Source organism: Salmo trutta, chromosome 13 (assembly GCF_901001165.1).
Source record: "Salmo trutta chromosome 13, fSalTru1.1, whole genome shotgun sequence".
Classification (NCBI taxonomy): Eukaryota; Metazoa; Chordata; class Actinopteri; order Salmoniformes; family Salmonidae; genus Salmo; species Salmo trutta.
In genome coordinates this window covers 52,779,394-52,805,682 of record NC_042969.1, presented here as the reverse complement: position 1 = coordinate 52,805,682, position 26,289 = coordinate 52,779,394, and the positions used below count along the sequence as shown (strand labels likewise).

Here is a 26,289-nt window from a genome sequence, read left to right as displayed (position 1 = left end):
CGCCATACACGCGGTCCACAGTTGTGAGGCAGGTTGAACGTACTGCCAAATTCTCTACAATGACGTTGGAGGCGGCTTATGGTAGAGAGATTAACATTCAATTCTCTGTCAACAGCTCTGGTGCACATTCCTACAGTCAGCATGCCAGTTTCCCCCAGCACAAGGTGCACCTGTGTAATGCACATGCTATTTAATAAGCTTCTTGATATGTAACACCTGTCAGGTGGATGGATTATCTTGGTAAAGGAGAAATGCTCTCTAACAGGGATTTAAACAAATTTGTGCACAACATTTCAAAGAAATAAGCTTTTTGTGCGTATGGAAATGTTCTGGGGTCTTTTATTTCTGCTCATGAAACATGGGACCAACACTTTACATGTTGCGTTTATATTTTTGTTCAGTGTACATACTGTGACTTAGGCAGATGTTAACACTGGGCACTAGCTGCATTATGATTATCTAATGCCGGACCAGTATGATGTGGAGGTTTGAATCAGAATAGGGATGCTCACCTGATCCAAAGTAGGGACACCTCTCACAGTTCTTGCCCCAGGCCTTGCCCACACGGCTGCAGCAGCAGATCTGCTTGGTGATGTTCCTGAGGATGGGCACGGAGCAGCTACCACGGCCAGAGCCAGAGTTTAGGATACGATAGCACTGGCCCTTATCCTCCGAGATCACCTTACGAGCTGCAAGAGGAGGACAGGGTGAGGACATGCCAATGGGAGAATGGTGGAGAGAAGATAGCGGTATTATAGCCATACTGAAACAGCTTCATGTCCCAAAAGGCCTCAAGCAAAAGAAGACACCAAACCCAACATGCAGGCCCAACACATGCTGATTGTTGATTCACACATTATCTTGAAATATAATGCTGGTGTACTCTTCGTCTTTGCTTTTTGTATCACAATTTGTGTCACTTCTGGTAGGCATTCTGTTGCTTTAGTCGGGTTATGAAACAGAAATATTCAACTGAAGACAGACAATGAGTTGCAGAAGTACCACACGTAAGAAAAAACAAGAAACGTCAGAATTTATCGCTGTTAAACCCTCGCTTCAGAGAGCAAGAAAACAGAAAAGCTGAAAGCATTCCCATGAACTTTGTGGCAACACATTATTTAAAGATGACCGCTCAGAGTCAACGATGCACAAAACAAACAGCTTCCAACAGTTAGAGCCAAGAGCTGGGGCGGACTGGATAGAGAGGGTGGCCCCAGACAAGCAGATGCAAACTGCGTCAGATCCAAAGGCAACACACAGGCCAACCAGCATTTCAGAAGCACTGACCATCGTAAAATGCCGGTTAGAATAAGCAGGCCGAGTGTCACAGAACTTCAGGCGCTGTAATGTGATGTTTATGATGTGCGTATCGATGTGTAATGTACGTTTTATGTATGATATAATACAGCACAGGTAATGTAAAGTACTACTGAATAATGTTCAATCTAAAAGTGTGTGAAAGTTGAACTCATTTTCGGGATCAGCGTGAGTAAAGATAATGGACATTTTTATTACATGAGGTAGTTTACCTGTCCTACACAGTGTTTCCCCAGCCGCCGCTGCTAAACTGTTGCCGCCACTCCAAAAGATAGAAACATTTTTTGGTAGGTAAAACGTTTTCAGTGTAAAGTTAAATGACGAAAACCTGATATAAAGTATGAGGAAAAGATAATGGAGTTATATCTTTTGAAAATAAGACCACCTTTGAGAACTAAGAATCACCAAAACAAAAACTAGACAATTAGAGAGAATCAAAAAATAACTAAAAATATAATGATTGATTTTGCTTTTTGTATCCCATTGATTTTGTTCTAATGTTTGAGTCACTCAGATAGCATAAGAACACGGCATAAGCCATGACAAAATTTGTAGAATTGCAGGAAACTAGCTTTAAAACTGCAATTTATTCTCTCAGCACCATGACAAAATATGTAGAATTGCAAGAAACTAGTTATAAAACTGTAAAAAAAAAAAGAAATCTTCACAAATGGCAAAATATGTAGAATTACAGGAAATTACCTGTAAAACAAAATGTTTGGGGTCGGTTTGCGCCATTGGCCATGCCCACTACCCCCCACCCCCCCACCATTGCCACCGCTGCTGGAAGAAAATCTTTGGGGAAACACTGCTACAGTATGTTGGCTAATATCCAACACATCCTAAACACATTCAATTTCCCTCTATCTCTTTACTCAACATGTTTTTGTATGGGAGGTTGTGTGTAATGTTTTGTACAGTTCAGCTCCATAGCACCTCGGCCATGCGTTATTCCTGCTCATTCCAGACACCGTGGCATAGCAGCGCAGCATTCTTTTCCTCTCCTTTGAGCAGGGTGCCCTGTAGGCTACTTACAGATACAGATCCCGTGAGAGGCGTCCAGTATGTATCCTTGCCTGCAGACACAACTGTAGCTCCCCCGAGTGTTCACACAGTTGCCGTTCTCACAGAAGCCTGGCTGCAAACACTCATTAACATCTAGGAAGGGAAACACTACGGTCACATCCCTATTCCCTAACCCCATCCACCCATAGGATCCACAGACAGGAAACAGTCATGAACCCTCTTCCTGAAGGCCGGGGAGATAATAGGGCTAGAGTTAATTTTATGTGAAACAATACATTTTATAAACTGTAGTTTTAGCTGAGACCTTGGAAGAACTAGCCCCAACCTGAACTCATAATCTTGGAAACACTCAACTAAAAAGTCTGGCGACATCCAATGTGAGTGTAAAAGAAAACCATAACATAAACATATCAGTGTTTATCCGACCTTGTCCTCATCAATATCGTAGCAGCTTACGACTTGAGATGTACTGTAACTCTCAGGGAGTTAGGGAGATTGAGTGAGTGATGCAACAGGGCCTGGTGTAGTCATTACTTCTCATACTATCTGGCTCTTCCTGGAGAAATGGTTTTCCAGCAGTCAGGTTATACAACCAACTGGCCTAACACACGCTGCATCTGTTGGGTTGTAGGAGTGAACTGAACTCATCCCCAATTCACTGTAGACCTTCTTGCTACAAATAGACATTTAAAGGCAGCGTTCCAAATATGGTTTGTATTATCATCTGTCAGAACCTAATCCATTTGAGTTACTATGTTAAATCTTTCTATATAGATGCAGGATTGAAAAAGTTTCTCCTGCCAAATAAGAGTAATACATATATCCATTGAGGCATGTCAGTGAGGTGAATAGAGTATTCTCCTTTAAGTTCTTGAATTTAACTTACTAGATCAATGTCGTTTTTTTTCTCCATTTATATCAGCTGCGAACTAATGTGTATGTACAATATAATACCAGGAGCCTCAATGCTATTCTGAAGAATCACAGGTGATGTTTTTGCAATATGTAATTTATGAAGAGTTGGGTCAACTAAAACTACATGCATATCATCATACAGATGAGTGGCATGGTGTCACTGTGGCCTGCCTTTGGGTATGTGCCCCTCTCAGATCAATAGCGATTCACCCTGAATGAGTGCAACCACATTGGTATGTCCCCATCTGAGCGCTATCCCATGTGTTTGAACGAGCCTGAGTGATTCATAGCCAGCATGATAGCATTTGCATGTTACCATCAGCGGAGACTTGTGCTCTGTTTTCTCCGTTCCCTCTCATATCTTATTAGGCTCAACAGAGACAGATGAAGCAGCCATTCCATAGTGGCAGATAATCAAGGCATGGCTCGTGGTTTCAGAGCTTATCACCTCAGACTCTTCAGCGTTCGGCAGTAGATCTCTGGGCCAAGTGACAAGACTGGGTTGAATAATGAGCTGCTTCAAAGAGCTTTTCTATGTGTGTGGTTGAGCTGAGCCTATATGGAATACAGTATGACAAGCTAAGGAGACAGCTGCTGACTCGATGAAGTGATATCATACATTGTTACACTCAAAACATCAAATGAAAATGAGAGAGGTCATATTATAAAGATAGACCATTGCAATGCTTCTCTTTTCTACCCCTATTTCACCTGATATTTGTTTAAAAATAAATACTGTCAAATATAATTTCAACACATCTCTTCCTGTCAGTTCTCCTGTTCCAAAAGGTGTTATCTAGAACCTAAACGGGTTCTTCGGCTGTCTCCACAGGAAAACCCTTTGTCGAACCCTTTTTGGTTCGAGGTATAACCTTTTTGTTTCCAGGTAGAACTCTTCTGAGTTCCATTTAGAACCCTTTCCACAGAGGGTTCTACATGGAACCCAAAAGAGTTCCACCTGGAACCAAAAAGGTATGGGGACAGCCGAAGAACCCTTTTGGAACCATTCTTTCTAAGATTGTAGAAGACCACCATCATTCTACAGTAAGTGGTATAGTCAGGTGTACTCAGAGGGACTGATGGAACTCACCAACACACTGGGTGCCGTTGATCCTCTCAAATCCAGCCGGACAGCTCCCATCGACTCCATTTCCTGAAAAGGCAATTCACATAATGATGTTTAAATAGCAAATACTCCAGAGACCCTGTGTGAGCCCTAATGTTGTAAAGGGAAAGGGGATACCTAGTCATGTAGTGCCAATAGCTGTGTCTACAGTACAACCAGAGTGATGGCTCAAAATTCACTATGTCAATCTTTTCTAGACTGTCTTTCTCCTGCAGAGCCTGGATGCGATTTCAGATACTTTTAGTGGTCAATCTGTGTGTACTGTACAGTCCCTGATCCCACCATGGAAGACCAGCAGCGTGTAGCACCACAGAGAGAGAGCCAAGCGTGCAGGAGCCATGGGATACACCGGAGCGCTCTGGGTCAACTAAATCAGGCAAAGCAAATAATGTTTTTTTTACCATACGAGCATGATGACTCACCGTCAGTCTAGAGTGGAAAACACACTCTCATCTAACATTGGCTAACAACCCCATCCCCAGCGAGCTAGCTAGCTATGTTACTCCCAATTGTTTGCTGGACTGTTGGCAGCCTAAATCACACAATATTGGTCACCTGTCTGCTAACAATCTCCCTCCCAGCTGTCTCTCCTCTCACATCAAACAAAGCTCTATTTGGAGGACTTTTGCAGTCTTGGGAGACAAGTGGGAAGTTGTGAAGTAACTTGAGGTTGCAGAGTAAAGATTCAAAGGACATTCCTCAAAGGAAATGGAAAGGAGAAAGTACTTAGTGTTTGAAACGACTGTGATCCCAGGCCAGAGTTTTGGACAAGGCCTCTATTGTTCGGTATTAACAATTTATTTATGGTAATGTTTGGAGAATTGTTTGCAAGGAGGGAGAAATTGCAATTGAGGAGGTTTTCATCGTAGTCTAAATCAAAATGAGGAAAACCATGCATATCTTCCAGGTTGTTGAACAGAAAGAAAAACAGCCTTGTTTGGTGATTTACTTCCATGTGTTTGTATTTATCAATGACCCTACAGAGCAGGTGACATATTGTTCTGTATTTCTTACGGGCTCTGGCTAAGCGTGGAGTCATTCTATTACATAATATGTCCATTACTGATAACAGCAATAATAATGTGGAATAGTATGAATTCCCTGTTAGTTAACAGGAACAGATACAAACAAGACCATGTTGATTTCTGGGCATTGCTATCTAAAACAAGTCATCATTTTGACATGATGTTGATATGGTCTAGGAGGCGAGAGGGCAAAGCCAATTTAATGACAAATATGGCCAAGGGAAAAGTACATTCCATTCAGGTTAGTCAGGTCTGGAGTAAAACATGTCAACAACTTTATGTACTGTTTATAACTAGTTAATAATTTGATACTGTATTACGTATGTTCTTATTTAATTTCAGACAACAGAGCAAGGCCATCTGGTTTAAGGTTTCTAAAAGGAATTCCACTCCAATCTGAAGCACTCCTGTCATTCGAAAAACCATAGTCAATGTCAATAAGGTAGTGAAGAGGAGATGAACAAGAACAAGCTGGTAGGGTAGCCACTATACTGTAGCATGGGACATACCGTTTAAAAATTGTATTTAAGTGTCACACAATAATACAAAAAATGTATTATGGACCACTCAAATTGAGTTTTGAGACACTAAAAACAATCATAGTCAAACATAGCATTGTTGTCATCTATGATACATTACTTAATCTACACATGTATACATAAACAAAAAACAAAGTGCATATGAGTGCATATGAGTGCATATGAGTGCATAAGTGCATATGTTGCACCTGAGATTACTAATCAGCAGTGACCTCGCCGTTTGTTTTGGTATATAATGATTGGTTTTGAGATGAGAGGAGAGGAGGGGTAGGTACACAAATTGGACAGAAGGTGGGGGGGATAAAAAGGATTAACCCATTTGTGATAGAAAGACTGAAAGGAGAGAACAAGTGTACTTGCCTAGTTAAATAAAGGTTACATAAAAAAAAAGAAGAAAAAAAAAGAGAAGAGGGATACGGACGAAAGGCCAAGCTTCACTTTAAAGGAGAACTGGGAAAGGGCACACTGTAGAAGTCAGGCCGGTGACTACCAGAGGGGGGTCTTTTACCTTTGTTAGGGGGACAGAGGACACACTCGTTGATGCCCCAGGCCAGTCCAATCCCTCGGCAGCAGGTGTCCTGACTCCTGAGTCCTGGGAGAGGTGAGCTGCACTGAGGGGTATAGGAGAAGGAAGAGCATTGGATTTAAACTGGCACAACCACAATGAGAGATGCCACCTATTTCTATTGGCTTGCTTAAGACTTAGCTACATCATTTAATGCATATTACATATATACAGGCAACCAAAATAAAGGAAACACAAACATAAAGTGTCTTAATAGGGTGTTGGGCCACCACGAGGCACCAGAACAGCTTCAATGTACCTTCTAGCCATGGTAGCCAAAATAATGGGCAACTGGGCCTACTCAGCATTTTTATACATGACCCTAAGCATGATGGGATGTTAATTCCACACCTGTGTGGAAGCACCTGTTTCCAGTATATTTTGTATCCCTCATTTACTCAAGTGTTTCATTTATTTTGGCAGTTATCTGTAGGAATCAATAGTAGAAGTAATTTTGAGAAGTCTCACCTGGCCGTTGCGGACCTCCCTGAAGCAGTACTTGAACCCGGAGGATTCTGTGTAGGTGGAGTCACCATGGATGGTCTGGGCCTGGACTCTGGGTTTGGGTGGTGGGGCTTCGGCCCTCTCCCCTGGCAGAACACTGGTCCTGGCCCCCGAGAGGCCTGCTGACCAGGTGACCGTCTCTGACTGCTCCCTAACCGTGCCTGGCCCATACCCCACCTTCAGCACCTGGTGGATCTTCACGCTGGCCTCTGGGGGGTGCTGCACCCGCACCTTGACCATGGATGAGCCAGACGCTGAGGGGAGGGAGAGACGAGAATGGGGTTTAGGGGTTAGCTAGTGGGGGTTAGCGTTAGCAAACACTGCTGACTCCATACAGTCTCTGCACAGAGCCTGACCCTGACCTGACCCGTTGTGCCTCCAGGGGTCAGAGGTCATCCTATGACAGACCTCTCACTTGAACTCTGTCCTGGTGGTTCACATTTACCAAAAGCTGAATGGTTGACTTTGCATTTTTGTGCTGACGGCTAACTAAGGAAGTGGATATGAATGGGAGCTGCCATGGATGTGAGGTGCCTTTGGTGCATGATACAAAGTCTTTGATGTGGTTTCAATTCAAAGTTAATATTGAATGGCGGTCTTTCGTCATTCCATTTGTTAGGAAGCGAGTATGAAGCCCTGTTACTATAGCAGATCTTAAGAATCAAAAGAGAGTGTGTGTGGGGTATCCTCTGATAATTGAGTGGTTGTTCTCCTAAAACATGCTATTGCTGTGAGTCATGATGGCAGCCCCTCATCGTTTAAAGACTGGAGTGAAACGTTGGCACAACGTTTCCCCCACGGTGAAGCCACTACACTGCCAAGAGGCCCAGACTGAGCGGAAGGCCAGACCCTCACTCATATCTCAACCTTTTCTTGGGCTTTATTTACAGACTAAAAAGCAAGGAGATAATCAGTTAACTCTGGGTGACTGAATGTCCCAGATCTGTTTGTACTAATGGAACAGTTGCACACAGTTTGTTCTAGGTTGAAAAAATACCAAGGCAAAAAACAAGGCTCATTAAAATCAAGACCCGGGACCTTGGACTCTTCACCTTTTAGCTATCCGTAATATCAGACCCATAGGACCTGGTTTACTATTCAGGGCTTTACGCAACTGTTTACACGAGGGCCCTGGAGATATGCAGCCAACATAATGTTTCATTTACAGATGCAGTTTGGATTGTGTTTTTCATTTGCCCCAAAACAATGAGAGTGCAAATGGGTCTTTTGTTCTATGATCGTGCTATGGATTTTACAAGGCTCACTTGCTGAACTCCACAACACGGCTGCATCAATTATAAAAAGCGGAGACAATTGAACCATATCAGAGACAGTGTTTTGGATCCAAACATGTCTCAGGTGTCTGCTCTCTGTAGTTAACAAGCAATCCTATTGTCTCACCCCTGTAGGATTTCCCATAACTGTTCATAGACTAACTCTGAGATCATTTGGAATTTACTCGCTGATGGTCTACACCCCACTTGAGTTGTGACAAGATGTTTTTAATTGCCAATTCACTATTTCACACTGTCTGGCCGTGACATACAGCCCAGTATTGCAGTAATGTCCGACCTCGTCCTCACAGCTTGTCCTGTCAGCATAACAGAGGTGTCCTTTGTCCGCCTGTTTTGCACGCTAAAAAATAAAGGTGACCTCACAAGGTACACGCATGAAAAGTTTGCCGTTTAGTCACAAGGAGATGAAAACAGAGCAGGCATCAGCCCTCCTAAATACACTCCTCCTCAAGCGAAGAGAGGAAACGTTCACCACAGGCTGAATAGCCCTTAGGGGTGGTACAATTGATGGTTGTCAAACTGCGGTTGTGATGCTAAATTGCATCACAAGTTGCCAAGGAAATAGAGTGTAAGAGTCCTGGCTGCGCTAGAAAAAATATCAGTGTAGCAAACTTGCCACTAGAAAGAGGTACAGTATATTGCTGATACAAGTGGATTTATGAGATGTGCATGCACTAGCGGTCCTGGGGGGAGCAGTGCCCTGTAACAACAATTTTGGACCCCTGTCACGTTCGTCGATTTTTACATAACAAATTTTTGCTATCATTGTTTTTTTTACATCCGTTATTAGAGAGTGACAACGATGATGATTATGAACATGGTCTTTTGCCTGCTAATGCCTGCAATGCAGTGAAGAAAACGATATGACAACAATAACATCTAATGTAACTGGCCCCTCTAACAGTACAACTGGCCCCAGCTTAGCCCCCCCAGATGAAATGGTCTAGAACCGCCACTGTGTGCATGGACAACGATGTTTTATGATAAACACTACAGAATAGAGCACCACAGTGGAGGTGTCGTAATACCCATAAAAGCTAGCGGTAAAACAGGGAAATGGTTCCAATCGTTTTTCCACCATTCATTTTTCCCATAGGTAATTTTAGAAACATAAGGGCTGTCTTTTGTGTAGGCTTACCCTGGTGTGACGTTTTGATAACTGTGTAAATCTCTCTCAGACAAGGTGACTTTTATCAATATATTCATCTCTATTTACTCTCAGATTCGAAACTGCTAATTAGCATCAAAGTAGACATCATGCAAGACTACATATCCCTGCAACCTCCTGCACATCATATGTCACACCCTGATCTGTTTCACCTGTCTTTGTGATTGTCTCCACCCCCCTCCAGGTGTCGCCCATCTTCCCCATTACCCCCTGTGTATTTATACCTGTGTTCTCTGTTTGTCTGTTGCCAGTTCGTTTTGTTCATCAAACCTACCAGCGGTTTTCCCCTTGCTCCTGTCTTGTCTATAGTTCCTGGTTTTCTAGTTTTCCCGGTTTTGACCTTTCTGCCTGCCCTGACCATGAGCCGGCCGTCCTGTACCTTTGCCCCACTACTCTGTATTACCGACCTCCGCCTGCCCTGACCATGAGCCTGTCTGCCGTCCTGTACCTTTGCCCCACTACTCTGGATTACCGACCTCTGCCTGACCTGACCCTGAGCCTGCCTGCTGTCCTGTACCTTTGCCTGCCCGTGTTTGATTTAATAAACTTTTGTTACTTCGACACTGTCTGCACCTGGATTTTACCTTCAAACCTGATAGTACGAACTGGCCATGACTGACCCAGCAGACTCGGACCAGCTTCGCAACGCCATCTCCTCCCAAGGAGCCACCAATGGTAGGCATGAGGAGTTGCTTCTTGGCCTGGTGGAAGGGCTCCAGACCTTGGCCGAATGCCACGCCATGACCAAGCGTTGAAATCATTGCTGGGGCAATTCCACGGGCTGTCTTGGAGGCAGCCTACCACGATGGTAATCTCACAGCTCCTCAGTAGCCCAGCTGTCAGCGGCGCCACCTTACCGGTCATCCCAGTTTCCCGTCAACCTCGCTTACCTCCTCCAGAACGATTAGATGGAGAGCCGGGCACCTGTCGGATGTTTCTCGCTCAGTGTGCACTCATCATTGAGCCTCAGCACTCCTCCTTCCCCTCGGACCGCTCTAAGATAGCGAACCTCATCACGCTGATGTCCGGGAGGGCTCTTGCCTGGGCTACGGCAGTATGGGAAAAACAGCCGGCCATATGCTTCAGTCTGGAGGAGTTTGTGGTGGAGGTCAAGAAGGTTTTTGATGCCCCATTGTCCAGCAGAGAGGCTACCCGGAAGCTACTCCAGCTTTGGCAGGAATCCTGAGGTGTTGCAGATTATGCGATGGATTTCCGCACATTGGCAGCGGAGAGTGCCTGGAACACAGAAGCGCTGTTCGACATGTTCCTGCACAGAGTATCGGAGGAATTAAAGGACGAGCTTGCAGTCTGGGAACTACAGACGGATTGTGATTCCCTCATCGCCTTGACCATCAGGCTTGATGGGCGACTATGGGAACGAAGTAGGGAGAGGAGATTCGTTTGCACTCGCCCGTTCAAGGATTCCACCTCACCTACGAGGCATCTCGGAAGTCCCCAACTTTGCCGAGAGAACCCGAGGCTACCCAAGTTCCCCCGAGAGTCGCCAAAGATTGCCGATCCACCTCTTCCTAAGCCTATGCAACAAGGTAGAGCTGGGTTGTCTCCAGCTGGACGTCTATACAGGCTCAAAACCAAGAGTTGCCTGTATTGCGGGACTCATGGTCATTTTGTGTCCACCTGTCCACTAAAACCAGGCTCACCGGCAAGAGCGAGTACTCTGGTGGGACATATGGGGAACTTTTCTTCTTCCCTTATTCATACCCCTTTTTATGCCATCTTGCTGTGGGGGAACCAGTCGAGATCGCTCCGGGTCCTCATCGACTCTGGGGCCAATGAGAGCTTTTTGGACTCTATCCTGGCTTTCGAGCTGGGCATCCCAACTCAGCCCCTCTCCATTCCCATGTCAGGGAACCACAGCGAGGCTATCCACTTTCTGCTCATTAAGTCTCCTCAGATTCCTGTGTTATTGGGATTTTCCTGGCTTCAGCGACACAATCCCCTCATTAACTGGTCTACTGGTGCCATCATGGCCTGGAGCCCATTCTGCCATGCCCATTGCCTGAAGTCAGCACAACCTGCCCCGGGATGTCTTCCTGGGGGCTCGGAAGTCGCTATGGACCTCTCCGCCATTCCCGCTGAGTACCAGGACCTCCGGGAGGTGTTCAACAAGGCCCGGGCCACTTCGTTTCCGCCGCACCAACCTTATGACTGCGGGATTTACCTTTTCCCTAGCACGGCTCCGCCCCGGGGATGACTGTACTCTCTGTCGGGACCAGAGACCAAGGCGATGGAAACCTACAATGGGGACTCCCTAGCTGTAGGATTCATCCGACCTTCTTCTTCTCCCGCCGGCGCAGGGTTCTTCTTTGTGGAGAAGAAGGACAAGACCCTGCCCGTTCATCGACTACCGGGGTCTCAATGACATAACGGTGAAGAACCGCTACCCCTCATCTCCTCAGCATTTGAGCCACTCCAGGGGCCACCGTGTTTTCCAAGCTGGATCTACATAACGCCTACCACCTGGTGCGGATAGGGGAAGGGGACAAGTGGAAGACTGCCTTCAACACGGCCAGCGGTCACTACGAGTATTTGTTCATGCCATTTGGCCTTACGAACGCCCCTGCTGTGTTCCAGGCTCTGGTCAATGATGTTCTCCGTGACATGTTGAACCAGTTCGTCTTTGTCTACCTCGGGGACATCCTCATCTTTTCCCGCTCCACGGCCGACAGGTTCTCCAATGCCTCCTGGAAAACCAGCTGTTTGTAAAAGCAGAGAAGTGCAAGTCCCATCGCTCCACCATCCCTTTTCTGGGTTACATCATCACTGCAGGGAGTGTACAAATGGATCCTGGGAAGGTGGTGGATTGGCACCAGCCTTCTTCCAGGATGCAGCTGCAACGTTTCCTGGGGTTTGCCAACTTCTATCCCCGCTTTATCTGGGGTTACAGCACCCTGGCTTCCCCCCTGTCAGCACTCACCTCACCCAAGGTTCCGTTCACGTGATCTCCAGCTGCTGACCGGGCGTTCCGGGACCTCAAACATTGCTTCACCACAGCTCCCATCTTGGTTCATCCTGATCCATCCCGTCAGTTCGTGGTGGAGGACGATGCTTCGGATGTCGGAGTGGGGGCTATCCTTTCCCAGTGTTCTGCCCTGGACCTCAAGCTACATCCGTGTGCCTTCTTCTCCCATCGCCTCAACGACACTGAAAATAACTATGATGTGGGGAACCATGAGTTTCTCGCAGTGAAGATGGCAATGGAGGCACTGGCTGGAGGGGTCGGAATATCCGTTCATCGTGTGGACCGACCACAAGAACCTGGAGTATCTCCGCACTGCCAAGCGCCTCAACTCCAGGCAAGCAAGATGGGCCCTGCTGTTCACACAGTTCAACTTCTCCCTCTCGCACCGGCCGGGATCCAAGAATGTCAAGCCGGATGCACTGTCCCGCCGCTATAGCCCCAAGACTACGACCCCGGAACCTGAGACCATCCTTCCCACTTTGTGCCTGTCGACGGCACTCAGCTTGGGAATAGGGAAGCAGGTCCATGAGACGCAGCGTTCCCAGCCGAACCCTGGGGGGGGGCTTGATACCAGATGTTCATTCCTGACAAAGTCCGGTCCGTGGTCCTGGAGTGGGCCCACTCATCCAGGCTTGCCTGCCACCTGGGCTCCCATCAGACCCTGGCCTTTGTGCAACAGCGCTTTGGTGGCCTACCATGGTCTCCGACATGTCCGCATTCGATGGTCTGATGGTGGCCTACCATGGTCCCCAACATGTCCGCATTCGTCGCCGCTTGCACTGTTTGTGCACAGAACAAGGACTCCTCGGCAAGCTCCGGCTGGTCTCCTTCAACCTCTGCCTGTCCCTCACCGTGCCCGGTCTCACATCTCTCTGGACTTTGTCATGAGTCTTCCCCCGTCTGATGGCAACACTGTCATCCTGACTGTGGTGGATCGATTTACCAAAGCCACCATCTTCATTCCTCTCCCCAAACTACCCTCGAACAAAGAGACGGCACAGCTCATGGTACGGATCCACGGACTACCAGTAGACATGGTCTCCGACCGGGGTCCTCAGTTCTCCTCCCAATTCTGGAAGGCATTCTGCACCCTCATTGGGTTGTCGGCCAGCCTGTCTTCCGGGTTCCACCCCCAGTCCAACGGCCAGTCGGAGCGAGCCAACCAGGACCTAGAGACTACTCTAAGCTGCCTGGTCTCCGCCAACCCCACCACCTGGAGCCAACAGCTTGTGTGGGTCGAATACACCCACAACACCTTTCCCTGCTCTGCCATGGGCCTATTTCCTTTTGAGTGTTCCCTGGGGTATCAGCCCCCGTTCTTCCCTGAGCAGATGTTTGTCCGCCGCTGTCGTCGTACCTCTCCTCAAGACCACCTCCAGGTATCGGACCCCGGAATCGTCTCGGGCAGAAGGTATGGCTGTCCACCCAGGATCCCACAAACTCTCCCCCCAGTTTATCGGCCCGTTTCCCATCTCCAAAATCATTAGCCCCTCTGCTGTTCATCTTCTGTTCCCCGTACCCTTCGTATACATCCTACCTTTCTTGTGTCCAGAGTTAAACCATGTCTCACAGCCCTTTGTCTCCTGTTTTCTCCCTTGCTCCTGTCTTTGTATAAAGTTCCTGGTTTTTCTAGTTTTCCCGGTTTTGACCTTTTCTGCCTGCCTTGACCCTGAGCCTGCCGTCCTGTACCTTTGCCCCACTGCTCTGGATCACCAACCTCTGCCTGCCCTGACCCTGTCTGCCGTCCTGTACCTTTGCCCCACTACTCTGGATTACTGACCTCTGCCTGACCTGAGCCTGCCTGCCGTCCTGTACCTTTGCCTGCCCGTGTTTGATTCAATAAACTTTTGTTACTTTGACACTGTCTGCACCTGGGTCTTACTTTCAAACCTGATCCTCTAGCTGACAGGTATTGTGTCAATTTAAAACTTGCACAAGACAGTTCACAGAATTGTCAATTTAAAGAAATGTTGCCAATTTATTCATTACTAAATGTAGCTAGCATTAGATAGTTAATCCAGAGATTCTTACCTTTGCCTCGATTCGGCAGTCTTGTCCAGATAATCATGGCATTTGTAGTTCTTTATGATAGACAGATTAGCAGCTAATTAGCATTTCATTTTTGGGGAGTAGATACAGGCGAATAAATTGATTTAAGTCACCTTGTCCTAGAGAGATTTACACTGTTATCAAAACGTCACGCCAGGGTAAGCATACACAAAACAGAGCCCTTATTTTAAGTGTTTCTAAAATCCCCTATGGGAAAAATGAATGGTGGAAAAATGATTGGACCCATTTCCTTGTTTGACCGCTAGGCTTTATGGGTATTATGACTCATACTGTGGTACTCTATTGGCAGGCCAGCTAAGTCTAAGACCCCTCTATCAACGTAGGCCTCCTCAGTGAGGTTGCGTAAGTCCTCAGATCTCCACTCCCAAACACTCTCCCAGCCCTGGAACAGAGCGTGGACTTTTGGAAGCAGCTCGTCAACATAACTGACCCCGACATTTCTTTTGTTAGTATGAGTTCAGCATATTGTTTAGATTTCACTGTCATTAACTTTTGGTTGTGTTTCACCCTCCCCCAACAGTCCCCCCCCCCCCCCCCCCCCCCCACCCCCCGGAGCCAACACAAGCCACACTGATGTTGTTGGGCTTTATAGAGCATGGACAAATACACATGCGCTCAGGGTTGCATTCTAATGATAACATCTTTAAAGGCAGCAGAAGATTACCAACCATATTGTATCCTAAAACAAGTGTCATCTAACTGCAGTGTAACTGTTAAAGCTTCAGATTTCACCAACTGCGTAGTTAGTTGTGATTGGCGAATATGATGACGTGCATTTTCCAGGGTTCAATACCACCATGCAGGGAAACGTCAGTGTTTGGCTTTTCTTCATGTTGTACAAATATACTTCACCACCATCTGAGAGTGTATGTCAACTGATAAAATTTGGTCAGAAACATCTGGCTGTCATAACATCCAAAATTCACATTTGGCAAGACAGTAAGAGTATTCGTAAGTAGCCGAATCGGAGTGTTCTCATATGCATTGTAATGATGTTAAAACAATGGGAAATTTGTGATTGTCTCAGAGACCTAGAGGAATTGCTGTCCGTGTTTCAAGGCTTATTACCTATTGGCACCGAGAGGTACAATTTAAGTGTTGAGTCCTGGCCAAGGGAAAACAGTAATGTATAACTGTCATCTTTAGCTCAGCACACACGGTGCAGTTTGAATGTAATTAATCTACAGGAAAGACGTGTGAACCTTAGTTGACCATTTTTGCGCATTCAAAACCACAGATGACTAATGTCAGACGTAAGCATCATTTTTTAATGCATTATTAGGCAATTAATGATGGTTCATTTGAAAATTTGAAAAAATGCTGTTATCTATGATTGTCAAATGTAATTTATCAACATGTCAGATTCACACCTCAATATGCAGAGAATTAGCTGTTGTGCTCATTCAAGAGCTCTTCTTTCTTCTATTTGATATGAATCCCAGTCTTACTGTAAAGGAGAGGATCCTTCACTAGAGACATTGGACTCTGCTTTAAAGATTTGTGTCTAATGTATTAATTTAAGAGCAACTTGTGTTTCATTCATCACCATTCAGATCCCACCGCTGCCACAAATGAGGCCGGCCTTGTCACACTTACCACCGCTGGGCTGACTGTGGCTCTGCTGCTGGCTCTGCAGGGGGAGAATGTACTCCGACTGGGTCAGCAGCTGCTGACTGGCCAGCACCGAGGGGATGCGTGGAGGCTTCTCAATGTCATTGGTGGAGGGCGTGGCCACGGGGATGTGGCAGAACTTGCCGGTGAAGGTTGGCGGGCAGAGGCAGCGGTCCTTCTGGATGCAGACCCCTCCATTTTTACACAACATGGGGCACAGGACTAGAGGAGAAACAGAGGAGGGAGGGAGGGAGGGAGGGAGGGAGGGAGGGAGGGAGGGAGGGAGGGAGGGAGGGAGCGACAAACAGAATGCTCTGTTAACTGTGACCAGATTGAGGGAGAAACACGGAGTCCAAGACATCAACAACTGAAACAGAACTCTGGAGCTTAAAGAAACTATAACCCTCTCGTTTTATGTCCTGTAGTCCTGTAGTGATTTCTATGGTTCAGTTACCATTAGGGCCAAGAGTTCCTCTCTGTTGCGGTTGAAATGTAACAACACAAACTCACGATTCAGATACAATCCGACTACAAAACCAAGGGCAGAGTCAAACAATTTTATGCCTACCTAGCCAACCAAGACAACAAGGGAAAACCTCCAACACATGTCCTTGTGACAGAGATAATTGATAAACTGTTTGGGCACACTGTAAACAATGCCATTCAAAACAACACCGATTGGTTACAGAGCACACAAATACAATCTTTACATTGTGTCCTTTTTTTACCACAATGAATGGACAACAAGCAGCACTCTGACGAAAACCATGCCTCTGCTCATTATGCCCACCAGCACATGCTTTCCATATCACATGGCTGTGTTGTATTAATGCTCATAATAATAATAACATTTTAAAGCTTGGCCCTGGCCCTGGCCCATGCCCAAGTCCATGGAAATTACTTTACAACAGCACTGCAGCTAGGCAGAGAGAGACAGAGAGAGATATGCCTGGTGGTCAGCTGAATAGAATTATCTTTCCAGCATCTATAATCTGTCCATTGTGCAGCTCCCTGGCCAACTGTCTGTCCATCATACACTGGGCCAGAATGATCAACTCAGCACAGTGAGTAAACAATATATGACGCAGTATGAGAGAGAGAGAGAGAGAGAGAGAGAGAGATAGAGAGAGAGAGAAAAATAAAAATATGGATTTACCGATGGACTTGTGTGACTTTCTATCCATATTTTAATTAGGTAGAATATAAACTTGCTCTCTCTTAAACACTCTTTGCGTATGTGTTCTGTGGTATTTTACCACTCAAATGATCCTGCAATCAAGAGGTTTCAGCTGAACCTGTTTCCTTTCATCAGAGTGGTTTGGAGAGGATACTGTAAAACACAACTATTGGACTGTACGAGGTCCCGACAGTCACACTGATTATAGGCCTTCACCTTTCCCCCGAGCCTTCCCGGAACTTGGAAAGACGACGGCAGCTGAAGGCTGTCCAAAGTACACACTGATCCATCATTTTTAGTGTTCTTCCTTTCCCTAGGGGGGGCACAGAATTGATTTTCCGTCTGAATACGAAGTCCTCTGGGCTCCAGTGAGCGTGTCAGCGTCGGGGTAACTACCGTACAGGTCTCTTTTCTCAGTTTCTGGCATGCTCTTGCCCATTGTTCCAGAGGCCACGGTGAGGAACAGGGAAAAGGTTGGTGGTTTTGTCAGGAAAAAGCCTTTCACAAGAGGAATTTACAGTACAGTGGCTTAGGAGTTCTCTAGGTTCCTATCGCAGAGAACCTGTGTCCGGCCCCCGGGGCTAGAGCAGCAGCGTTCCGCTGTGTGGAGTAGGTTTCCGGTGGAGAAATCATGTGTGGAACATACGCAGTGTATCAGTGTGTGTATTCCCCGCTGTGGTGTAGCCGTGGTGATGAGGTCATGTACAGTGTGCAAACTGAGAAGGTGACCTAATTGTTTGCTCCGAGTCGGACGTGTGTGTCCCTCCAGATGCAACGGATCCATCCACACGGGTTGACACAGGGAGAGGGGAAATTAGGTAGAGAGAGAGAGAGAGAGAAAGAGAGAGACAGAGAGAGAGAAAGGAAAAGACTAAAAGAGAGGGAAACAGACAAAAGGAAAGACAGACAGAGAGAGGGACAGAATGGGACAAGAGAGAGGCAGAAAGACGGAGAGAGTGAGAGAAAGTTGCCTGATGACTCATCCTGAATTTAATTTGGCTACTCTATCAATCGCTCCATACATGAGTCTGAACCTACCATCCCAGAAGTCGTTTGTGCTGATTCATGTAGACCAGCTCTGGTCCAAGCCATCGGTTTCTGGGACCAATCAGAACGGTTTGAATGTGTTCGCATTCGAGAAGTCGTCGGGGAGGAAGCAAACCAGATTCATCGTGGAGAAGAAACGTTAGTGGGCGTGGCGTTTGGCCCGAGCGATGTGGATGGGTAGCCAGGCAAGGGTGCAGGTGCCTCCCATGAAAAACAGTGATGTCAGCTGAGCTGTTGAGAGGCAGTGAGCAGCTGCCCAGTTCTCATCAGGTCCTCCATGAGACATACAACATTAGCCCTCTCTTCTCAGAGAAGTTCCCCATGTCTTTCACTGCACTCATATCCATGTAATGGAGTACATCTCTCAGGCCAGTGTGGAACAACAGGTCATCATACCGTGTAGAGTTTTGGTTTTCACCAGAAGCTGTTTTATTGGTGTTTAGAGGCACAATACCTGTCTAAATGATGGAGGGACACCAGTCAGACCCTGCCTCACACAGGAAGCGGCGCAGGTCCTAGTCCAGGCACTTGTCATCTCCCGTCTGGATTACTGCAACTCGCTGTTGGCTGGGCTCCCTGCCTGTGCCATTAAACCCCTACAACTCATCCAGAACGCCGCAGCCCGTCTGGTGTTCAACCTTCCCAAGTTCTCTCACGTCACCCCGCTCCTCCGCTCTCTCCACTGGCTTCCAGTTGAAGCTCGCATCCGCTACAAGACCATGGTGCTTGCCTACGGAGCTGTGAGGGGAACGGCACCTCCGTACCTTCAGGCTCTGATCAGTCCCTACACCCAAACAAGGGCACTGCGTTCATCCACCTCTGGCCTGCTCGCCTCCCTACCTCTGAGGAAGCACAGTTCCCGCTCAGCCCAGTCAAAACTGTTCGCTGCTCTGGCACCCCAATGGTGGAACAAGCTCCCTCACGACGCCAGGACAGCGGAGTCAATCACCACCATCCGGAGACACCTGAAACCCCACCTCTTTAAGGAATACCTGGGATAGGATAAAGTAATCCTTCTAACCCCCCCCCAAAAGATTTAGATGCACTATTGTAAAGTGGTTGTTCCACTGGATATCATAAGCTGAATGCACCGATTTGTAAGTTGCTCTGGATAAGAGCGTCTGCTAAATGACTTAAATGTTAAATGTTAAATGACATCACTTCCTGTGTCCCCAGGCTTTGCAGCTAGGCCTTAGAGGATTTCACTCCAAAGGGTGGTTTAAAAATGGGTGTCATCACTCAAACATTCTGGGCATGTGTGTGTGTGTATGTACTTCAAGGTTGACAGCATTAGCCCTCCCTGGAAATAATAAAAAAGTGTGTGTGTTTGTGTGTGTGTGTGTGTGTGTGTGTGTGTGTGTGTGTGTGTGTGTGTGTGTGTACAGGGAGATGTTTTGAGGCAAATTAAAGACACATGCCATTTGGGCTCCCTCGGAATGCAGGAGAAGGAAGGTTCAGCTGGCCATAGTTTCCACAGCTTGCACAGAAATGCTTAACCCATGATGTCCTCATGCACCCCCGGCCTGTACCTTTAGCAAGACAACCCTGAATACTCCTCAATATGGGTGAGGAGGATATTAATACAGCAGAAAGCTGAAGAGTAATTATCAGGTGAATGCAGAATTAATACCAGCAATGCAACTTGATTCAAACAAAGCAGCTGGCATTTGGAATCAAATTAAATCAAAGCTGATTTATCATATGCACAGGATACAGCATAGTGTACACGGTACAATGAAATGCTTACTTGCAAATAGACTCACTGTAGTGTTTCATCTAGTTTGCCTCAGTGCAGCTAGTGTAACCGGTGTGAAATGGCTAGCTAGTTAGCGGGGTGCGCGCTAATAGCGTTTCAATCGGCGACGTCACTTGCTCTGAGACCTTGAAGTAGTTGTTCCCCTTACTTTGCAAGGGCCACGGCTTTTGTGGAGCGATAGGTAACGATGCTTCGAGGGTGTTGATGTGTGCAGAGGGTCCATGGTGTGAGCCCAGGTAGGGGCGAGGAGAGGGACGGAAGCAACACTGTTACATTGATGCTGTTGACCCGGATCACTGGTTGCTGCGGAAAAGGAGGAGGTCAAAAGGGGGGTGACTGTAACTGGTGTGAAATGGCTAGCTTGCTAGCGGGGTGCGCACTAATAATGTTTCAATCGGTGAAGTCACTCGCTCTGAGACCTTGAAGTAGCTGATTTTGCGGCTTTTGTGGAGCGATGGGTAATGCTGCTTCGTGGGAGGCAGTTGTTCATGTGTGCAGAGGGTCCCTGGTTCGAGCCCAGGTAGGATCGAGGAAAGAGACGAAAGCAACACTGTTACACTAGCAATCAGCATGAGATCATGAGGTTCAACTGCCACAATAAAACTAATCATAACGGCAGTTATCCAAACCATCCCAGATCAACTTTGCCATAGCACCTCGCTTTGAATAGTTGGAAAGTTAGGTCTCTCTTTGAACGGTCAAATATGCACTGGGATATTTACAGAGATATTTTGGGCTCTGTTGACCACATCTGCCTGACAGACATTTTTCACAAGTCCATGCTAGAGGGCATCGACTGGGTCGTAGAAAATAGGACCAGAGAGTGACACTACAGTGCATTCGGAAAGTATTCAGACCCCTTGACTTTTCCAACATTTTGTTACATTACAGTCTTATTGTAAAATGTATTAAATTACTTTTTTTCCATCATCAATCTACACACAATACCCCATAATGACAAAGCAAAAACAGTTTTTTAGAAGAACAGAAATACTTTATTTACATAAGTATTCAGACCCTTTGCTATGAGTCGCGAAATTTAGCTCAGGTGCATCCTGTTTCCATTGATCATCCTTGATGTCACGTCCTGACCATAGTAAGTTGTTATTTTCTATGGTGTAGTGGTCAGGGCGTGACAGGGGGTGTTTATCTGTTTTTGTATGTCTATGTTCAGTTCTAGTTTTTGTATTTCTATGTTGGTCGTTGTTTGGCATGACCTTCAATTAGAGGCAGCTGGTTGTCGTTGTCTCTAATTGGAGGCCATATTTAAGTTGATGTTTGTCCCACATGTCCTTGTGGGTGATTATCTTTTGAGTAGTGTGTTGTCCTCTCTGCATCACGGTTTGTTGTTTTGATATATTACGTTTATTTATGTATTGCATTCAGTTTCACGGTTATAATAAATATGTGGAACACAAACGCTGCATCTTGGTCTGCTCCTTATAACAGCCGTGACACTTGAGATGTTTCTACAACTTGATTGGAGTCCACCTGTGGTAAATTCAATTGATTGGACATGATTTGGAAAGGCACACACCTGTCTCTATAAGGTCCCACAGTTGACAGTGCATGTCAGAGCAAAAACCAAGCCATGACGTCGAAGGAATTGTCTGTAGAGCTCCGAGACAGCATTAGCCGCAGATCTGGCGAAGGGAGATGACCAAAAACCTGATGATCACTCTGAAAGAGCTCCAGAGTTCCTCTGTGGAGATGGGAGAACCTTCCAGAAGGACAACCATCTCTGTAGCACTCCACCAATCAGGCCTTTATGGTAGAGTGGCCAGACGGAAGCCACTCATCAGTAAAATGCATGACAGCCCGCTTGGAGTTTGCCAAGGATTCTCAGACCATGAGAAACAACATTCTCTGGTCTGATGTTACCAAGATTGAACTCTTTGGCCAAGTGTCACGTCTGGAGGAAACCTGGCACCATCCCTACTGTGAAGCATGGTGGTGGCAGCATCAAGCTGTGGGGATGTTTTTCAGCAACAGGGACTGGGAGACCAGTCAGGATCGAGGGAAAGATGAACGGAGCAAAGTACAGAGAGATCCTTGATGAAAACCTGCTCCAGAGCGCTCAGGACCTCAGACTGGGGCGAAGGTTCACCTTCGAACAGGACAACGACCCTAAGTACACAGCCAAGACAACACAGGAGTGGCATCGGGACAAGTCTCTGAATGTCCATCAGTGGCCCAGACAGAGCCCAGACTTGAACCCAAACAAACATCTCTGGAGACCTGAAAATAGCTGTGCAGCAACGCTCCCCATCCAACTTGACATTGCTTGAGAGGATCTGCAGAGAAGAATGGAGAAACTCCCCAAATACAGGTGTGCCAAGCTTGTAGCATCATACCCAAGAAGACTCAAGGCTGTAATCGCTGCCAAAAGTGCTTCAGCAAAATACTGAGTAAAGGGTCTGAATACTTATGGAAATGTGATGTTTCAGTTGGTTTCTTTTTATACATTTGCAAACATTTATAAAAACGGGTTTTTGCTTTGTAATTATGGGGTATTGTGTGTAGATTGATGAGGGGAAAAAACGATTTAATCCATTTTAGAATAAGTCTGTAACGTAACAAACTGATGAAAAAGTCAAGGGGTCTGAATACCTTCCGAATGCACTGTATACTGTAAGTATGGCAAGACAAAACAAGTATATTTTACACTAGTACACAGTTGAGCACTCTGTAGTGTCTAATGTAACATGCATGGTGCTAGGGGATAATGAGCCATTGTTACTGGTCTGTCTGTTTCATGCTACCCCACCTGACATGTGACTGGCCAGTTACATGGTCTGTGTGCATTGGGAGGGGGGCTTGTTTGTACATAAGTCTGACTTCGAGCTGACATCATCTGAATGACTGGGTCTAGGAACAAGCCTATAAATCAGACGTATGCTAAGCGGACGAAAGGTGAGGGGACTTTCCCTGAGCCTGTTTATACAAGGTACTGTATCGGGCATTACTCAGGTCGTAGGAAAACAAACAACTGGCTTAGCAGATTTTTAAAGTTTACCAAGTCTGGGTTATTATGAATTAATGAAATGTTCAGAATTGACTGTGACATAGGCCTACATTGAGAAACATGACTACAGTACACACGACTCCCAACACCATCATTAAGTTTGCCGACAACACAACGGTGGTAGGCCTGACTGTTCACCAACAACGATGAGTCAGCCTATAGGGAGGAGGTCAAGGGCCTGGCAGGGTGATGCTAGGACAACAACCTCTCCCTCAACATCAGCAAGACAAAGGAGTTTATCGTGGACTACAGCAAATGGGGGGGGGGGGGGGGGGGGGGGGGGGGGGGGGGGGGGGGCGCTCCCCCAGTCACATCGACATGGCTGTAGTAGAGCAGGTCCAGAGCTTCAAGTCCACGAAGGACCTATCATGATCCAAACACACCAACACAGTCGTGAAGAGGGCACGACAATGTCTCTTCCCCTTCACGATGATGAAAAGGTTTGGCATCGGCCCTCAGATCCTCAAAAAGAACTACAGCTGCACCATTGAGAGCATCTTGACTGGCTGCATCACCGCTTGGTATGGCAACTGCTCGGCATCTGACCACAAGGCGCTACAGAGGGTAGTGTGTACGGCCCAGTACATCACCGGGGCAGAACTCCCTGCCATCCAGGACCTCTATACCAGGTGGTGTCATAGGAGGTCCCTAAAAATTGTCAAAGACTCCAGCCAAACAAGTCATAGACTGTTACGGCAAGCGGTACAGGCACACCAAGTCTGGGACCTAAACGCTCCTGAACAGTTTCTACCCACAAGCCATAAGACTGCTGAACAGTTAATCAAATGCCTACCGGGAATATTTACATTATCTAGGTTTCCATCCAATTGGCGACAGATTTTAATGCTAATATTCTCAAATCTGCATAAAAACAATATGCACATATTCCCACCAGAGATGTTTCCATCAAAATGTACTTTTTGCAGACCAAAGGCTGTACGTGATGAAGTAGTCCACATAAAAATACATTTTGCGGTTAAATTCCCATGTACCGAATAAAAATACAAGTTAAATGGGTTTCCATCGCATTTTCAAGTCTACTGATGGTTTTCTCACAAAGAATGTTGCGTTATATTGCGAGTGTGCCCAGTCTGGAATTGGCACGTGTGCGCTAGCCAACAGCGCTATCTGGGCACTGTTGGCAAGAGCGCACATATAACCTACATGGTGAGATTATGATGAACAAAAGAGCGAGATATTTTTATTTGTCAAACGGCAGCCAAGCATTATTATCATGTCACCAGAATAAGACCCTTGATATTTATTGGAATGGATCACCACCTTGCACTTTCACCACACTGTGAAGTTAATATTAAATTGATTAAATCTGTAGCCTAATAAACTGCATGCTTTCCCGACATAGTGGGAGGACCACACAATATGTCATCGCGTGACTCCCGAGTTGACTTCGATATGATGGTTGTTATATCGATATGATGGTTGTTATATCAATATATGCACATAAAAGCATTTCCACAAACATTTCTCGCATAATACATTTTACCTACACAAAAATATCCCATCTAGCGTATTTTGTTTTGTCGACATTTGAAAAGTTTACCGAAAAAATTATGTTTCCATCAGGCCTGTCGTGCCATTTTTTTTGTACTTTACTAGCATAAAAAAGTTGGACGTTAACCTGGTTACTGCCCCCTTTATTATTTATTGTATTTTTTGCACTGACTCTCTTGCGCTGGCACTATGCACACTCACTAGATTCTACCCACACACTACATACGCTCACACACACATGCATATTGACCGTACACACACACACACACACACAGACACACACAAAAGCGCACACTTTTTAACAGTTTATTAGGCTACAGATTAAATAAATTATTATTAACTTCACAGGGTGGGGAAAGTGCAAGGTAATGATCCTTTCCAATAAATATCAAGTAAGCATTTCACAGTAAAGTCTACACCAATACAATTTGATTTGTTACACATTTAAACAGATGGTTCTTAGTGGCAATAATTAGGGTGTAGCGTTTTATCGCATTATATAATCTAGGTCATTCAACTTCAAGGCAGTCGTCTTAAACATTGCAACACATCTTGTGCATTCATTTAACACCCCCTATAAACCAGAGAGGTTGTTATGGAGCCTGGATATAAATTATGGACATGATGGTAGTACAGGAAACACGTGGCTGTGATTAGCTTCATATGCAACGGCCCTAGTCGCGTCCTTCCATCATTTCCAAACATGATGCAACTAACTCCTCTCATCTCAACTCTCAAACATCTAAAAAGGCCCCCGTCTAGGGTCAATGCACTCTGGCTCAGAACATAAAACTAAGGCTTGTTCAGAAACTATGAGGAAGTACAATTATTCTGGCCCGGTGTATCAAAACACAGACAAAAACACACAATCTCTCTGATTAGCCAGACACGAGGCAGCGTGGTCTGGTCCCTGAAGTTTAGTTTTATTACTGAACAAATGCAGCTAATCTCCACTTAATCCCTGGACGGATTTGGAGTCTTGTGTCGGTCTGCCTTATTAATGTCTCAGTCTAGGAGGCAGCGAGTGTGTAAAGAAGTCGCACTCCGAATGACTGCATTACAGAAACGAGTACCGCAAGATTACAACAAGCTGGGCAACAAGATCAAGAGGAAGGGTGAAGAAATAACAGGCGTAAGGGTGAGAGAGAGAGAGAGAGAGAGAGAGAGAGAAGGGGGAGGGTGGTAAAATACCACTATTTACTACCCTGTATTGAATATAACCCTAAATGTGGTTTAAGACATCATGATATATCTCCTCTGTGCACCTGCATGTTGAGACCAGTGATATACTGTAGGAGACTTGGCTTGTGCATCTTCTTGACACTAAGCAATAACAAACAGAGAATCAGCTGAATCCAGCTGGTCTACATTTCAAACTTTTCTCCTCATGTCTTCTCTAGCATGCCTAGAGTCTCAATGTGGGTCGCTAGAGCCACACTTGAATAACTTCCGTCAAAATGACTTGAAGGGAAAGTCAGACATGGAATGAACTAAAATATAAACACAACATGTAAAGTGTTGGTCCCATGTATCATGAGCTGAAATAAGATCTCAGAATTTTTCCATACACAAAAAATGCTTATTTCTCTCAAATTTGGTGCACAAATTGGTTTACATCCCTGTCAGTG

General features: G+C 46.0%; 1 protein-coding gene across 4 annotated transcripts in view; it reads right to left on the bottom strand.

The window, feature by feature from the left end:
- Positions 1–26,289, bottom strand: part of LOC115205990 (latent-transforming growth factor beta-binding protein 4) — a 78,581-nt gene that overhangs the window by 29,228 nt on the left and 23,064 nt on the right. For 3 of the 4 annotated variants that reach the window (XM_029772475.1, XM_029772477.1, XM_029772474.1), the window contains exons 6-11: positions 16,130–16,366; positions 6,982–7,271; positions 6,457–6,559; positions 4,349–4,411; positions 2,353–2,475; positions 513–689 (exon numbers count right to left, since the gene is read on the bottom strand). In XM_029772475.1, the coding sequence (XP_029628335.1) occupies positions 513–689; positions 2,353–2,475; positions 4,349–4,411; positions 6,457–6,559; positions 6,982–7,271; positions 16,130–16,366 (993 nt within the window). The remainder of the gene's footprint in view (positions 1–512; positions 690–2,352; positions 2,476–4,348; positions 4,412–6,456; positions 6,560–6,981; positions 7,272–16,129; positions 16,367–26,289) is intronic. The other variant, XM_029772476.1, reaches the window with a different exon arrangement.